The sequence below is a fragment of the Mauremys reevesii genome, linkage group 5 (assembly GCF_016161935.1).
Source record: "Mauremys reevesii isolate NIE-2019 linkage group 5, ASM1616193v1, whole genome shotgun sequence".
Taxonomy (NCBI): domain Eukaryota; kingdom Metazoa; phylum Chordata; order Testudines; family Geoemydidae; genus Mauremys; species Mauremys reevesii.
This window is the reverse complement of record NC_052627.1, coordinates 92,104,034-92,122,572: the sequence shown is the minus strand read 5'-3', so window position 1 is coordinate 92,122,572 and position 18,539 is coordinate 92,104,034. Positions and strand designations below refer to the sequence as shown.

At 42.0% G+C, this 18,539-nt stretch overlaps 1 protein-coding gene across 3 annotated transcripts in view; it reads right to left on the bottom strand.

Annotated features, from left to right (window-relative positions):
* Positions 1–18,539, bottom strand: part of GABRA2 (gamma-aminobutyric acid type A receptor subunit alpha2) — a 103,375-nt gene that overhangs the window by 64,538 nt on the left and 20,298 nt on the right. For 2 of the 3 annotated variants that reach the window (XM_039542650.1, XM_039542649.1), the window contains exons 2-3: positions 9,238–9,307; positions 1,665–1,753 (exon numbers count right to left, since the gene is read on the bottom strand). In XM_039542650.1, coding sequence (XP_039398584.1) covers positions 1,665–1,735 — 71 coding nt within the window. In that variant the 5' untranslated portion in view covers positions 1,736–1,753; positions 9,238–9,307. Of the gene's footprint in view, positions 1–1,664; positions 1,754–2,434; positions 2,690–9,237; positions 9,308–18,539 lie in introns of those variants that run through there. The other variant, XM_039542651.1, reaches the window with a different exon arrangement.

The following is an 18,539-nucleotide window of genomic DNA, read 5'->3' as shown; positions in this document are numbered from 1 at the left end:
TGAAATAAATGATATCAGACCATCTTTATTTAATATCAGGGTACAGCATTAGGGCAGTAAAACAGCATGTTAGATGCATTAGCAATTTTTTTTTTCAAAAACCTGCAGGTATTTTTATCGTTCAGCTTTCTGATTTTTTGTGCATGCTTATTTTCTACAACTGCAGTGTTGACCAAGGAATTTTGATTGAACAATTTGTACTATGTAAAATTAACATATTTTGTCTGATCTACAGCAAAAGAGATCAGGTGACATCTTTAAATTTATGACAAAACCACCTAAAAATTAACAAAGAAAGGATTTTCCTTTCACCCTACAATTAAACATCATTGAAGAAGTATTTAAATGTAAATTATTGCAGTCTGTGGTTTCCAAGATACTACCCTTATAATCAAGCATAATCAGTTTAATTTACAAACCAACACACCAAGATGTCACATGTAAAATAAAATTAAAAGCTTGGTGTGGAAATTAAAACTATTGCTGTTTTTTCTTCACCTATACTTCAATAGTATGAATATCTGCTTTTTATATTACTCTTCAAAAATGATTCTCTTTTTATAAGTCAAGATGTGACTGAAAAACCCAGTTTATATAGTTCTAGCCTGTTAGGATGTAATCCTACAAATTTTATTCACATGAAAGTCCTTAATTAAGCAAACTATCTTTTTTATATCAATGGGATTACTTATGTGAGTAAGGGCTACAGGATTTGGCTCATTGTGACTTAACTAATACTGCACCATGTTTGGGTGCAAAGTATGATAGACGACCTATTTTTAAAAATTAGGTAATTCTGGTCACTGAGAGATAACCACCAGGTAATTGTACCAGACCAAAATAAATGAAGGGATTTTCAGCCACATGAGGCCCCTATCATTTTGAAAATCATTACCCAAAAAACCTACTGCAGTCACAATTGAAACAAGTAAAATGAAGTTACAGACTACAATTAATTGCATGTTTAGGGAGCAGAGGCAACACTAAACTAATTATGTTTAAAATTACTTTTCTGTATGTTGTCACTTTAGAAATGGAGATCTTTAAACAACATCATGAAAAAATTGATTAATCAGTCAGGCTATTCTTTTATTATATGGGACTGTGAAGTTGTATGCTATCTCCACCTAGAGGTTTAAAGCTTAAATATCATTTCTGGGGTCTGTTGTGTTGACCAAAAAAATAAAATAATAATAATAAAAAAAATAGACAAGCCCGTACTCAAAAATGCCAACGTTATTTTAGAAATTGTAGTTGCCTATTTGACTTCACAACAAACTATTACTTTGGTTGCACTGTTGTTCTATGTGATTAGTTTATGACGTAAACTGGCAGTGACATACTGATTCCAATACATCTCTTACCAGCTCAGACTGTTACAAAGAAAATATTTAAGGGTGTATCTTTTGTCTTTCAAATGGTTGAATTAAAAAGTCAAGTCATCCATGTAGACGAATAATTAACTTTACGTTGTCCCCAGAGCTCGTTCTGTCACTGCACCTGATCTAGAATCTGCCAAATATTGTAGTAAAACAACTAACCAAGACTTTTTATGAAATATTACCTCCTGCTAGCTTTTATCACCCCTTATAGGAAAGGACTAGGAGCAGATCAAAACACAATATGCGTTTCTGTTGAACAGCAATAAGAAACATTGTGCTCACCTTGTTGGCACCCCCACCAACAAAACGAGAAGAACCAACGGCATCTTGTAGAGTGTCAGTTTCCTCTTCATAGCTGCTCTTTGCAAAACCTAACCATGCAAGAAAAATACAAACCCACTCAGAGCTAAAGTGAGTCTCCACCAAGCAAGGCTTTCAACTTAACCAAAGGAAAAATACATGTCACTTCAGTGGAGATGAGAAAATATTGGATTCCTGCAGCACTTTCCCCCACTAGCAACTTATAGCTCCATCTTTTGCAAGGATCCTCCTTTGTATAAGCATGTAATGCATAATCAAAAGTGGCGTGAGCAAATGCATCAGATGCTTCTTTTTTCTGTAATATGAACGCCCCGACAAGACCAAACAAATAATCAGTTCTTAATCATTCCTCGGTTCATAACAATACTCCGCAACCCACTCTCACCCCAAAATAATCATCATGCCCATTTGCAGAGGTTCAGTGGCATGACTGTGACCCAACCGGTGCAGCTGTTGCCAAACGCTGAACATGTTGGACAGCCGTTAAAAAAAAATATCAATAATGGCCATAGACTCGCATCAAAAAGCAAAAAGGGGCAACCACAGTGCAGTGTAAAGTTGCAGAATACAAGCTTAGCTAATGCAACGTCGGGTGCTTGTCTTGTCTGAGGCTAAGGGAGGGGGCAATGTCGGAGCTCCCCTCCTTGTCCATCTCCCCCCGAAGACACTCAGACTTTCCGGGGGTGGGGGCATGCCCAGCACCGCAAGGAGAGAGGCGATGGGGTCCCTACCTGGGAGCAGCAGTAGGAGGCGCTCCGAGAAGGGGTGGGCGAGGGGGAGTCCCCCCGTGCGCTAGTCTCCAGAGAGGAGGATGTTGAAGATGGGGAAACTTGGAGCCGAGCAGCCAGACTGCAGCGGCGCTGCGAAGAGGAGCCGCTCCGGAGTGCTATGTGCGCGAGGAGGAGCAGCGCGAGGCTGCTGGGCGGGGGGCGGCAGGAGGAGGCGAGCGTGCGCGCGCGCAGACAGCTGGCGCGCGCTCCCCTCCCCCCGGCCGGAGGAGTGGGAGGTGGAATCGCAGAGCTCGCTTCTCCGCCGGCCGGCGCGAGCCCTGGGAGCCCGCGCGCTGCCGCAGCGGAATCTCCCGCGCGCCTGGCAGCCCACCTCGGGCAGGGGAGGCGCTTGCCCAGGGTTCCCCTACACACACACACACACACACAGGGCGCAGCGAATGCTTTGCTCCGCTGCCCTGCAGCGCCAGGCACCCCACCCAGCGCGGGCACTTCCGAGGAGTGGCAGGGAGCACCCAGAAGCAAAGCCCAACCTCCCCCTGCCCCCGCCCCCCCCCTTCGCAGCAGCCGCAGACCTCACCGGGGACATAGCACGGGCCCGCTACGGGCCCCCTCCCCCCAGCGAGCCTCCCGGGGCAGGGCAGCAGCAGCAGCCCCGTGGGAGTCCGATTGTCCCTTGCAACTGCCCGCCTCCGGGCATCCCTCTCGCTGATCTGTCCGGACAGGCCACCGCTATCATCCCTGCCACCAGCTCGCACCCCAGCCCAACGCGTTCAAAGAAGTTTGCACTGAAAGGGAGAGAGGAGCTGAAATGTGACTTGTGCGGCCGCTGCACCAGCCCAGGAGCAGCGAGAGCGACTGAGGCAAAATAGAGTGGGGAGAAGGGTGGTGTTGTTTCCTTATTTAGCCTTTCACTTGTCAGCTCCATGTGCATTGAAGAGCATGTTATGTAGAGCTCAGCTGCAAAGCCCCCTCCACCCTCTTCTATGGGGTTGTGTTTGATCTTCCTTGTTAGTAGTCTCTGTTTTATCTCAGGTGATGAAATGCAAACAGGGTGATTGCACGAAAGTGGTACCTTCTTCTGTTGATGCATCTAATTTGAGATGAAACTGGCAGACGTCTAAAGGAAAAGAGAGACATAGCTGCTTATTAGGTGTGTTTAGAGTGCAACCCTTGTAAAAATGGAAAGTGGGAAAGAGAGGAGCTGCGCAGTTAATTTCTTTCTTCACGACTGATGAATCATAAGTTAGGATGATCTGAGCATATTAAACATACACGAGACACGACCTCCCCTAATGACAGTGCATGAGTAAACGTGAACACATAAATGTGGTAAGATACTAAGACACAAAAAAACATAGCTTTGTCTATGGAAGAATAAGTAGGGAAGGAAGAGATCCCTTAAATGCTAAATAATATCTGCAGTGGCCTTTTAACCTCTTAATCACCACTTTCAAAGTAAGTGTTTAATGTGCTATAACCTAAACAAACAATTACTGAGTTTTGTCTGCTTATCTAATTCCCACCATGGGTCTCATCCTGTATCATTAACATTCTCTTCCCCACTTGTCCATTGGCACAATCTAATTGAAATTCAGAGAGATGAAAAAGTCTGTCATTTAAACACAGCTCAGGCTTCAGACAGCTGAGGAAACAAACCTCAACTTTCTACCCAGCTTGCATACTTGCTGTTGCCCTTTTATATCATGTTGTGTTCCTTCTAGTATACAGTCTTTCTTTGATCTTGACTGAACTACTCTTAATGGTTCTGCTTATTATTTTGGATTTTCTACCCTGAATAGATCATGCTTTGTTTGGTAATTGAAGAACTAGATTTATTTTTAACTTAGCCTTATTTTCATTCTTAAGAAAACATGAAGAAGAGCTGAACAGCAGCATGCCCAACATTTGTGCCTTTTCTTGGCTTATCTCACCCCACTCTAGCTGCTTTTTCGCCGTGCCCTTCAAACTGCTAAGGCAAGACTCAACTGCTTCAACTGTATTCCAACATTACTACTCTTGCTGTTTATTAACTTTTGCAGGAAGTATTTGTACCCAGGTTTCATATTTACTCCTAGCTTCCTAAGTAAAAGGTCAAATTTTATGTAGAAAAATTCAGTATATTTCTGACTACCATAGAGCTAGTTGAAAATTTCATCTTTTTCTACAAAAGCTATTCCTAATACTTCAAACATGGTTTTAATTTTTAAGCCTTTTACCAGTGTAGAAAAAGATCTTTGACTAGTTATTTTTCCAGACTATTTCTATGGGCCTAATACAGAGATCAAATAAAAACAAGAGTTACTAGCAATCAATACGAATTATTTAAGGCCAGCAATTGTATTATAAATATAAAAGAGAGACTTTTTATTATGGTCATTGTTACTCTCCTCTGTACAAATTTTTAAATATTGGCACTTCAATTATACAGGGAGAGCTATTGCTACAATCAAGGAAACTATGAGAGAACTTCTAGCACAGAATTGTTAACTTAGCTAATAGGTTAGTTTCCTCTGTTTGTAAATGCCAATCTAGACACACCACAAAAGTTTGTTCTAGGATATACACATTTGTAGTGGTGTCACACTGGTCAACTGAGTGGTTAGCATATGGTACAACTGCAAGATCAAGCCATTAATTTACTGGTGACTCTTGTTATGTCTCCTCCTCTCATGCCTTGGCACAGGTACCATCACCTTTACATTGCTCTGTCTATTTTTCTCTCTTGTATTTGTTTGTTTCTTTTTCATCTTTATCTTGGTTTTCTTTTATGTGGTTTTCTTTTTTCTTTCTCTTTTTTTTCTGTTGTACATAGGTTGTAGCTGTTTTCTTTGTCGTCTGCTGCTCCCAAGAGGTGGACCCTATACTTTCTGCCTTTAGCCCTCCTCTAGTGGTTCCTTTTCTTTTGCTGGCTTCATGTTGCTCTGATTGGTAGATTTCTGACCACTAGTGATTCTGCTGGGCTACAGCTGAGCTGAGCCAAAAGTTGCAGTGGGGAAGGTCTAGGTTGGATATTAGGAAACACTATTTCACTAGGAGGGTGGTGAAGCACTGGAATGGGTTACCTAGGGAGGTGGTGGAATCTCCATCCTTAGAGGTTTTTAAGGCCTGGCTTGACAAAGCCTTGGCTGGGATGATTTAGTTGGTGTTGGTCCTGCTTTGAGCAAGGGATTGGACTAGATGACCTCCTGAGCTCTCTTCCAACCCTAATCTTCTATGATTCTACTCATAGCGGTAGGAGTATATTTGCAGTTGAGTACAAGGCAAATACTTTCCACAATTGCTTTTCCTCCTCTTAGCCCTATGCCTTCCCAGATTAGATTACTGGGAAACACTGCCTTAGTCTATCGATTAGCCTATGTGCCAATGTGTGGCTGAAACAAAAGCATATTAATACATTTCAGTCAGGCTGATGTATTAACTTTTATCTTTACTCCATATTGACTTACACACAATTTAGTTAGCTGGTCCTCACTCTGATCTGAACTCAACTGGTCATTTTAGAATGTCTTGACCCAGAACTGTGAGGAATGACAATCATACCGAAGAATAAAGAAATATAGTGAACTGGAAATTTTGTAGTCAATATTTCATTAAATGGAAATGCAGGTTTGAGTGCATTATTTATTTTATCATTTGTTATTTTTAAGAGCCAAATTACACTGCTCTACAGCCAAAATGCTTCTGAAATAAATGTAGTCAAACTTTACTAATTCTGGGTCACTGAGAACGAAAATGATGCTTAAAATTGTTGATTGGCTCTAATTTTCAATATATGCTATTGGGTCAATACATACGACCCTTGACTTGGGAATAGCGGAGGATAAGTGAGTTATAAAGGTAAGGGATCTCAATTTAAACCAGAAATGACTAAAATACATCTTTGACTGGATCTATGAATAAATCTATGACTAGGTTTGGACAGTACTTGCTTTTTAGGCAAAACAATGAATGATGCAATCTGAAGCTGGTATTGCATCATACATGATATGAATTGCATCATGTTATTCCTAGAAGTCATGGATGATGCAATCATAACGAAATTTACATCACTCTGCTGAACAAATTGCCCTATATCAGCTCTAGAAATCATACAGTGTCATGCTCTCTTATTTGTCAGTGTTTGATTTTGCAAAGGGACACATTTCTGTTTAGCCAAAGTGAGCAGAGATGCCTCGGACTTGTGTGAACAGTGCAGATAACTTCTGCTATGTTTGTGGTGAAGTGACTTTTGCATCACAAAAGCGCAGTATAACCACTATGGTTAAGAAAGCCTATCACCTTTATTTTGGCTGCAAAATTGGAGATCAGGACAAGAGGTGGGGCCCCACCCATATGCTGCAACACTTGTGCAACAAATCTTCGCCAGTGGTTGAACAGGAAAAGGAAATCTATGCCTTTTGCAGTGCCAATGATTTGGAGAGAGCCAACAGATCATACCAGCAATTGTTACTTCTGCATGGTGCCTCCAGTTGGGAAAGGTGTGTCAAAGAAGAAAAAGTGGACTGTGCATTATCCAAACATTCCATCAGCTATACGCCCAGTACCCCACGGAGAAGGACTGCCGGTTCCTGATGCACCAGAATCATTCTCACTTGAGTCAGACGAGGAAGAGGAAGAAGATGAAACTTCTGGTCCTGAACCATCAATGTCACAGGACCCACATTTTCTCCCATCCTCCTCCTCTGAACCACACCTCATAACACAAGGTGAACTGAATGACCTTGTCAGGGATTTGGAACTACCCAAGAGTAAGGCAGAGCTGTTGGGCTCCAGACTACAGCAGTGGAATCTCCTGGCAGGTGATGTTAGGGTTTCCATGTTCTGTGACCGTCAAATGGATCTTGTCCCATTCTTCTTCATGGAAGGTGATATTGTAGCCTGCAACAACATTGATGGTGTGATGGCAGCCCTCAACATCGTTCACGATCCAGATGAGTGGAGACTGTTCATTGATTCATTGAAGACGAGTCTTAAAGCTGTTTTACTTCATAATGGCAATGTTTTGCCATCAATTCCAGTTGGTCATGCAGTCCATATGAAGGAAACCTATGACAACATGAAACCACTTTTGAGGTGCATAAACTATGACCAACATCAGTAGCAGCTTTGTGGCGATTTGAAGGTTGTTGCTCTCTTGCTTGGTCTGCAGACTGGATACACAAAGTACTGCTGTTTTCTCTGTGAATGGGATAGTCGTGCAAGAGATTCCCACTACATCAAGAAAGATTGGCCACTCTGACAGTCATTGGAGCCTGGGAGGAAAAGTGTTCAGCATCCACCACTTGTTGAATCAAGGAAGATTTTGTTACCACCCTTACACATCAAGCTGGGTCTGATGAAGAACTTTGTCAAGGCCATTGACAAAACACAAGCAGCTTTCAAGTACCTCCGTGGAAAATTTCCAAGGTTAAGTGAAGCTAAGATAAAGGAAGGTGTCTTTGTTGGTCCTCAGATTCGTGAACTTCTTCGAGATGATGCATTTGACCATGCGCTGCGTGGCAAGGAAAAGACGGCATGGAAAGCCTTCCAGTTAGTGGCAATAAATTTTCTCGGAAACAATAAGGCAGACAACTACAGGTTGTTGGTTGGAAACCTCCTCAAGGCATACAAAAGCCTTGGTTGCAACATGTCACTAAAGATACATTTTTTGCACTCTCATCTAGATTTTTTTCCACCGAACTGCGGAGCAGTGAGCGACGAGCACAGCGAGCGATTTCACCAGGACATTGCAACAATGGAGAAACGCTATCAGGGCAAATGGATCCCATCAATGCTTGCAGACTATTGCTGGACAGTGACAAGAGATGCTCCATTTAATGAATACAAGAGACAAGCCAAGAAGCACCGAGTAGACACTGAATAGGACTAAACTATGTACATAATAGTTTTTTGCCTTTTGTTTCATAATACATTTTAGTTATATAACCCTTTTGCTGATTTTTAAAGTGTTACATAAACAGGACAGGTGAAATATTATCATGTAAAGCAACCATAAACACATGAAAAGACCTAGGTTTACAATTTATGATTAAAACTCTACTATCTACACAATATACATAGATATAAAATGTAAAAACTTAAATATCTTAGAAACAGTAGCCAATCAGTTGTTTTAATTGTCATATTTGAATTCAGCACATCAAAATACATAATAAATAGCACATTTTATCTCTGAAGCAGACGACTTCTCAAAAATTGTAGACCAGTGTTATTATACCTTTTTTTCATGTCAAGTAGTACCCTGCTTAACAAATAAATCTATTTACCTCAATGGAGCAACTTGTGGAATCATTGTGAACCAGTGTATCAGAATCTGACCCTAAATGATTTTGCAGAAACAAGTACTGACTTCTGTTGAAACCAATATCAAGATTTCTTAAGGTGAATGTTCCAATGACTCATGTATGAGGAGGGAAACTAATCCTAACCATTTATCTTGGGAAGAAAATCATGGAAGTGTTCACAAACAAGAGTCTTGGCAATTTATTCTTATGTGGAAGGTATGAGTCTCTGGAGACAGAAGTGGAATAAAGACTTTTCACAGTGATATGCACTTTCCCTCCAAACATCTTCATTTAATCAAAACACTTAAAACTAGAGTCCTCCCTAAGGTTTACATGTGGGTTGCATCAAGAAGTGGGAAAATACTTGTGAAAATTCTACAATTTGCTAATAGATTCTGTAGGATGTAATACAATTCTATCAGTCACTATTAGATTCTCTAGGGATGCTGCCTAGCCTGTATTATGCCTTGGTGTCAATCCCCTCCCTCCAAATCACTAACCTCTAACCAAATCACTCACCTCCAACTTGCAGGGATTTAGATAATTCCTCCAGTTAAGGGTGATCGCCTTTAAGTCCACTGCAGAGTAACTGGAATTAAATTCAACAGTTGGATGTTAATATCAAAAGTTTCATGACTCTTTCATGCAAACAACAACCACCTTATGTACTTAATGCCCCCTAGTGCTGAAGTATCTGAGCTTCTCACAGACTAATGTATTTTTCCTCACCATCCCCCAGTGGGAGGGAAGTAGTATTATCCTCATTTTACTGCTTATGTGACTTGCCTGAAGTCAAGCAGGAAGGCGTGGCAGAGAAGGAAATTGAACTTATCTGTTAAATCCCAAATAAGTGCCCTAATCACCAGACTACTCTTCCTGAGCTCTCCCTGACCTAACCTCATACTCTATATGCAGCATTAGGATTCTCAGTCTTTTTTGTCAAACAATCAGGCCTGTACAATGTGAGCTAATGGAGAATCACTTTTAGTGAGTAGTAGAAACGAGGCTTATATAAGCTTTTTAGACTAGACTAGTTTCTCCTGGCAAGTCAATCATAAAACAATGAACACTTCACCCAGTAGAGGGCAACACAACATTCACACACTAGCCAGTTTATTGAAGTGAAGATGATCACCACAAACATTTATGACTCCCATTCAGGAAAACTAAGTGCCAGTTCTGTAATGGAGGAGAGGTAATAGGTGGCCTTGTAATTTTCTCCATCTACGTATTTATTTTTTACACCTGTATAGACTGTGGACAGAGGGAGGCAGTTAGGCAACTCACACAAAGCATGTTTAAGGTAAAATACTAAGCAATACTAGACTTTTGCCCTGTATAAATATTCCAGAAAGCAAAAAGTGTGAACATGTTCTAGCTTTTAGAACGGTTTTGAGGCTTTTAAATTATTTCAATTTAAATTATTTTAATTTTTAATTTTACCAAAGTTGCTTTCCAGGAATATAACGCGTACCATCTTGTGTTTGAGGAGAAGCTGTAAGGATTTTAATTTACAATAGCATTTCAATATCCTATTAAAATCATTACAACACATTTAAATCTAGTTCCTTGGCCACGTTTTGCAAACTCTATCTCACACATGATGCTGAAGAAACAATGCTTAACTGGAAGGTTCCTTCTTCTTGATGCAGTTATTTGCTCTGTTTTGATCAACTTCAGAGCTGTTCTAACTTGTAGAATCTGGCAACTGCTCCCAAGAGATGGTTCTGCAGCTGGGAGTTTTGATGGTACCTCTTTCCTCCCATATACTTCTGACATGCCCTCTAGACTGGCACCAGAAGGGCGGATGTAGGGACTGCTATGCTGGATCTAGTCTACCTGGGAATTCCCTCACACAAAGGGAATCTCCAAGCAGATGGTTAGGGTGGCTTTCCACTTTCTTTGCATTGCAGATGAAACAGGGAGCCAGAAACTGGCCTATGGGTGGAGCAAGATAATCTCCAGTGCTGAATCTCTAAAAGCCAGAATCTGTTCCCATAAAAGGCAATGGGCATTTTGCCATTGACTTCAGCGACAGCAGGATGAGGCTGTGACATAGGGTGTAAAAGAATGAAGTAATACAGAGAAAAAAGTTCAGTTTGTCTTTTGTCAGGTCACAATTCAGACTTTCACCTCTACACGTCATAAAGTCTCACACAGCTTCTCTGTTTTGCATTTATTGGCTCTCAGCATTTGGCAAATACCAGTCTAATTAATTGTATAATGTATTTGCTGTATAATGTATTATATTTGCCCAGTAGGATATCATCAACTACAGAGCCATGCAAGATGTTATTTTTAAAATGCTGCCATTTTTTCATCTCCTTACATTCCAAGTGAGTGCCCAAGCCACTAGGCTATTGTTGGGGTGTGGGGGGGGGTCTCCCTCTCACTCACTCATATTTTTGCCAGTAAAATTGGAAAGGCCTCATTTTCATCCCAGTGCACAATGAAACCAAAATGTTGAAACCTCAGAATTTTTGACAGAGGGAATTCCCCCCTCCCCCGCAACTCCTCCCAACAGCCCTAGCAGTGGTCAAATGGCAAATATATTCCAGCCACTGGCAAGCAAAGAATAGATAGTAAATCTTTGAGATATGGGAAAGGTTAATGGGAGACCAAAATAAGGAAATAAAGTGTTCTGAATGATTTAGTTAGGGACTTTGATATTGAAGGCTAAAAGGGAAAAACAGAAGTTCAAAGACATCTGGGTATAGAACTGTATCTCATGGACAGAAAAATGTAAAGCACAAATACTTCTGAGAAGACAGGCTTTACAAAATAATGCAGCTGTGTAGAAGCAGAAGAGATGAATTTTTATTCCACTGAAAAATACCATTTGTTGGCAGGTTTTTTGTTTAACCTGATTAACCTCCAGTGCTCATTCAAGCAAAGCAATTGTGTTCAGTGATTTCCCCTGCTTTTTAACTCTTACAAATGAGTTGAGTATAGATAAAGAGAAAAAAACAACAGTTCTGGAAACTGAATTCCTCACTGTTTCTACAGGGACAGTCCAAGAAAGTGCAAGCCCTGCCAACTGCCACAACCTTGCGTCAAAGGAGCTGCCATCTTCAGCATTCAGTGCATGGCCTCTGGGACTGCAACTACGGGTGCTGATTAGATAAGGAGGGTTTGTTTTTATATTTATTTATTATTTTATTGTGATCAGGGAAAGTTTAGATGACCAGGCAGCAATCAGATTACAATAGCTTTTCGGTGCCATTGACCTGGGATGGATTTGCACTAGTGGCCTTATAGTTTGTAACTCATTACCAATCTCATCCAGTCTCATATGAGATTTCAATTAATACCAGCAATATAGGCCATTCTATGAAAAATATAACTCTTACAGTGTACAGACTGTGTACAGACTGGTAACAAAATGTATGCATGCAGCATTGCATTACCACTCAAGCCTTCCCATGTCAGAAACATCCTCAATTGACCTAAGAAGCAGCTGTACTCACTCAACCAGAAGAGGGAGCTGGCTAGTGCTTGAATAGGCCTTATATGTTCTATCCAGCAGAGGACAGTAGAAAACATGGAAAAAAAAGTGGCAGAGTTCTATTGTGTAGTTATAGATGTAGTTAGGTAGTGTTTATACTGCATTTAATATTAATAAGCAATTCTATTACCTTTTCTCTGAGATCTGTTGAATAGATGCATCCTAATTTTCAGTAATATTCACTTGGAGATTTAGGTAAGTGATGGGACTCTCAAAAGAACACATGAAAATAGAAGCTCAAGTTTTCTTCTGATTTGGAAAATACTGATATAGGTATTTTAATTTATTTAGATTTAAAATAATAGAGATGCCTACCCAAAGCTAGTACCCTAACATGGTGATACTGTAATTACAATTTCAATTACATCCCAGCAGCAGCCATCAGTTCCATGGGAACTCAGGCACCCAACAACCTCTCACCTTCATCACAAAAAGCATACCATAGGCCTTCAAAAAAAAAAAACTCTCAAAGAGCCATATTTTGAAGCATGCATGGAAAGTCCCTAACTCGACCTATTTTGAACTAAGTGGGAGCAAGTTCCAGAGTCTGAGCATTCTCACAGAAAATGCCCTGCTGTACCCTCCATCCTGTTTTATACTGAGGAGGATTCAGCTGGAGCACCTCTGCTGCTCGCAGCCATGGCAGTATGGCTCAGGGACAGAGGTGACCCCTTGGGCAGACAAATCCCTCCTCAAAAATTCACCACTGCTGGAATGCATACAGAAGAATTGCATCATAATGGCTAGGCAGGTGGCAAGTTGTGTTCACTGCTACTGACTAGCTAAGAATTGCACACATTCTGTTAGACACATTACCCTCTCTACCCCTCTCCCACTACCGGTTGTGCATTGGTCGTGTCCTCCTGTTATGTCTTGTCTTTAGACTGTAAGCTATTTGGGTCAGGGATGGTTACAGCCCAGATCCACAAAGGGATTTAAGTGCCCACGTAACCCACAGCTCCCCCCCCCTCCGCCCCATTCAGCTGCTGCCCAACCCTGTAGGCACCTAAGCTCATTTGGTGCCTACATTTTCACTATAAAAGTTATTAGGCACCTGAATTTCTGCCTCATGAAAGCCCACAGATAAGCCAAGCTCCAAAGGGATGACAGAGACTGCCTAAGAGATTAAACACTCTTAAAAATAAAAATAAAAAATTGATTCAGTCTGTCCTCAGGGAAGGAGAGGGTAAGAACTATTTTTCTTTGTTTGGAGAAACTCTTATATACCACAAGCAGGGGAAGGACTCTGCCTGCCCAGATTTGGGTACCTAACTCCCATAGACAAGTGGGTCTCAAATGAACAGTGCTTAACCAAACAGAGTGCCTTTCAGTTTATGCCATCAGGGTCTACACAGGGCAGTTAGAGAGTTACATATTAGAGTGTTTTACAAAAATCACACCTCTGGAGTGCTTTGCCAGGGCTGTGTAGACAATCACTGAGCATTTGGCACTGAAGTTACTTCCACTTTTCATTATTAGTGCAATTGGATGCCGATAAGATGCATAAAAAGCAAACACCCCAGTGTTTGAAAAGGTGGCATGCTTTTGTGATGGAGATTGTCATGCTTAGCTCCTGTGAAAGTGTATTTAGCTCTGGGAGAGGATTAGCTGTGCTTATTTGTTTACAGAACCAGGGACACAGTTACAGTTCAACCAATAACTAGCCCCATATTAGAGGCTTGACTTATGAAGGTTTTGCTTGTTGAAAGTGACATGTTCTAGTTTATAAATAAAGTTGACTCCCTATGTTTTCATTACCAAGAAAATATAAAAATTAATGATCATCTTCCTCATGTGTAATGGTAGTGCGCAGCCTTGTTTCTGCCGAAAATCCAGGTTTCCAAAAATAAATTGAAAATTATATTTTATATCTAAACTATGTACTTGTATAGCCTGCCAGTCAGCATAGTACTGAAGCAATGTGTTTATTTTAATCAAATACTACATGTCTGTTACTACACAGTTCACAATGCTGCTTTGAGGTGAATGGGTATGCTTCCCCTTTAAGCAGCATGAAATGTGTGGGAGCAGGGTTACATGTGTCACACAAGTTTATACATTTCTTCAGGGATCTGGCCATTTAAAAATTCTTCCCTCACTCAGTGAGAGAAAAGCCTAGCCTCCAACTTCATTTGCATAAACCTAATTACTCCTCCCAGGAACAAGGACAGGCTTAGGCAGCCTCAGGAACCCAAATTAATTAAAGGCAGTTTACTTTGGGCCAAATTGTGACACCCTTACTCATGCTTAGTACTACTCTGAGGGGAAAATTCCACCACTGAATATGAAGTAGTCACCTTGGACAGAAAACCCTGAAGCTTGTGGAACCCCTATAGCTCAGTTGGCTGTGTTACTCCAAGTAGGGCTCTCCTGCCTACCAGTTCCATATCAGAGTAGGATGTGCAGAGTGAGTGACTTCTTCATTCAGGTGTGGAATAAGTCAGGCATCTGAAAAACACGTACACCCTTCACCTCTGATTTTAAAAAGCAGTTTGGGAGTGGTGCAAGAAGTCAGCATCCTATGGGAAACAGGTGGGGAAGGGGAGGGAAGAAAGGAAAGGGGATGAGGCGAGGGCTAGTGGGAACATTTGGATGGATTATGAATTTCCAGATGTTAGAAATTGTAGGAATTGTACCTTGTGCTGAAAACAGAAATCCACCTGTGAATCTGGTCTTAACCACTTAGGAATTGCCTAACTTCTAGATCAGGGGTGGGCAAACTCAGAGCTTTGGATCCGGCTTGAGGGATTGCCACCCCTGTGGTGCTGCGAGCCCCGGGCCGCTCCCGGAAGTGGCTGGCACCACGTCCCTGCCACCCCTGGGGGGGAGTGGGGCGAGGGCTCCGCGCGCTGCCCTCACCTGTGGGTTCCATACCCGAAGCTCCTATTAGCCACGGTTCCCTGTTCCCAGCTGCGCAGGGCCAGGGCAGGCAGGGAGCCTGCCCCTGCTTCAGTGTGCGCCGCTGCCACCCCAGAGCCCACACTCTGAATCCCTCCTGCACCCCTGCCCTGAGCACCCTGCTGCACCCCACACCTCTTCTGCACTCCAACCCCCTGCCCTGAGCCCCCTCCTACACCCCGAACCCCTCCTCCACCCCACCCCCTACCCTGAACCTCTTCCTGCACACCGCACCCCCTCCCACACCCCAACCCCCTGACCCAGCCCTACATTCATGGCCCTGCATACAATTTCCCTACCCAGCTGTGGCCCTCGGGCCAAAAGGTTTGCCCACCCCTGTTCTAGATGCTTAGCTAGCCAGTGGGATTCACAAAGTCTCGGTTAAAAGTCTAGGCTCTTTATACAATGCAGGGGAGAGCAGAGCCGGCTCCAGGGGTTTTGCCGCCCCAAGCAGCCAAAAAAAAAAAAAAAAGCCGTGATCGTGATCTGCGGCAATTCAGCGGGAGGTCCGTCGCTCCAAGCGGGAGTGAGGGACCCTCCGCCGAATTGCCGCCCCACTCCCGAGTTGCCGCCCCAAGCACCTGCTTGATAAGCTGGTGCCGGCCCTGGGGGAGAGACAGGAACCTAAGAATGGAATCCTCAATTGCCAGTACACGAGGTGGGAAGCCACCCAAGCTAGCCAATAGCATATGTAGAAGAAATGGGTGTGTCTAAAGCTCCACCCCTGTCTGAGTGTTAGGCTAGACTGGAGGGAAGCATGTATCAGTTTGCAATCCACAGTGAGGAACTCTCCTACAGTTAGGTGCCTAAGCCGTTCTTGAAAGACTAGCAGTAGCAAATGCCTTAATCCACAAAAAAGAAGTCAGTGAGGTGGCGGCAGTTGCTTCCACTACTCCACAGGTTAAAAGTGAGAGAACAAAAGAGTGAAATCCAACAAGATTTTTTTTTATTCAGACAACCAACATGCAGCTCCAGAAACAGTCGCAGCAGAAGCCCCAACCCAGTAGTATCATGCATCCTCTTCAAGTAACAGGAAGCAGAAAGTGTTTTTAAACTCAAAGACTACAACTCTCAGCATGCAATTCTGGATCTAGCAACACCACATGTTCCCTCATCTCAGAACAATAATAATTAATAGTAGCAAGTTAGTGTATTAACACCAGTTTTGTTTTTATTTATTTGCTAATTACTTAAGAAAAATGGTAATGTAACTATAATTCGAACACTAGTTGTAAGAGACTTAACCCCCTTTAGTCTCTAGTCCATGCAGGTGGCTGACTGACAGCATGTCTGTCAGGCCCAATACACTGTTGATTATCCTGTATTATCAGTGGGGAAGTAAAATCATCAGGAACAGTTAGATGATCTAAAACACCTTTGCCTCACTATTGGTAAGCAGATACAAGATGAGTAGCTGTGCATATCTGACTATCTCATAGCTTTTAACCATATTGTCCTTTTTCCATCCCACAACAATTTTCAGTGGAGATGTGAACCTGTGTCTCCTGTTTGTAAGATTCTAGGTTTTTGTATTCTTGGTTCACATTTGAATTTCAGTTCCTTGGCCCTCCAAAATTTAATATTTTTTGCCTTTTCTGTTCCATTGTTTATCTTATACCTGACTGCATAGATATATCAGAGGTAAGTCCCTGTAATCCAGCAATATTTACATTTAGTATACATCTCTCAGCTATGCAATAATTTCGAAGGTGATCTTTGCGTTGTAGCATGGTGCCTAGCTCTATACAATTGTAAAAAACTGTAGTGAAGGTTGTCCCTGCTTTTCTTTCCAATGTAGTTATCCTTCAGACTGTCTTTCAAACTTCTGTTGTGCCGTTCAGTTTCAACCTTAGGGCTGAAGGCAATACACAGATGAGCTTCTATGTCTAATGACCCTCTCTACCAGAAAAATGTCTAATTCCAGGGAGGTAAATTGTGTTCTGTTATTGAATACTAATTATTTTCGGTACCCTTCCCTGCTAAAGAGCATCAAGAAGAATTTGATCATCATAGTAGATGTTACCTGTGATGTAAACACCACTTCCAGCCATTTATTGAAGTATGCGTTCAGGGTGATAGCATATCTACAGTCACCTGACACATTGTCAAATGGACCTATAATGTCAGTGGCAAGTTTTTCCCATGCCGCCTCTGGAAAAGGAACAGGTTGTAATGGTAGCCCAGACAGGACAAGATGGTAGTGATGCAACTTCCAAGTAATGCATGTCTATATAGCTGCTTCAACTTCAGCATCCATTCCTAGCCACCAATACAGGTTCTATAGAAATTTTCATTCTGATAATTGCTTGATGTGTCATGCATCAGGTGTATGAATTTTGGCTGCAATTCATCTGGCACTCAACCATTAAAGTATCTCATGTCATGCACCCATCTTGTAGAGACAGTTTGTTGTGTACTGTACATCAAGAGAGTAAAGCTGAATCAAAGCATTTGGAATTGTGTGACCATACTGTCAGCAGTTCCTACAATCTTTTTCCAAAGCAGGCATGCTAAGCAAGCAAATTTGAATTGTTCTTGTTTAATAGCTGTGAAAAAGTGGAACTACTTTTTAGTCATTATCTGTCTGCATGTCGGGAGAAGATAAGGGCAGGTGGGTCAAGCAATCAGCAGTCACATTCTTAATTCTCACATATGACCGAGTATAGGCGGAAAGATGGTCTTGCTGACCATCTAGAAAGTCATTTTGCTGTGTGGAGATGTTTTGTGTGTTCCTCAGGTTTTCCTGAACTCAGTAATATCATCCAAACACATTGGACTCCAACCCAATTCTTTAGAATCACAGACATCATTCTTTGCAAAGCGTTGGGTGCTGATGTAAGTCCATATGGTACACATTTAAAACAGAGTAGTCCATCATGCACAAAACACAGATCTCTGCAGTCTTCCTGTAGCATAAGTTGGTGGCACTCACACTGTAGATCAAGAGTAGAAAAACATCTTTGTGCCATAAAGTTCCATAAACACATCTATAGATGGGAATGGATAGCTGTCAATCACAATGGCTTTATTAGGCTCTCTTAAGTCTATGCAAAGACAAATACCTCCAGTCTTTGTCATCATTATCAGAGAGACCCATTCAGATAATTCAGTCTCTTCTATAATACCATTCTGTACTAGTTTTAAGCTCGTATGATACAGACTCCTTAACTGAGAATGGGGGGTCTCCTCCGTACCATCCTCATTAATTGCAGAATTGGAGTTACTGCTTAATGGTGCCAGAGGGGACAGAAGCAATGCACCCACTGACTAGCTGCACGTTTAGGTAGGATAGGAGTACATCTATGCACAATATAGAATTCTGCTAGTATGTATCAAAAGTCAATTACAGGGATGCAACCAAGCACAGGAATGCAGTTAATCAAGTAGCACTGTAGGCATAAGCTTTTTGGCAAGTGGC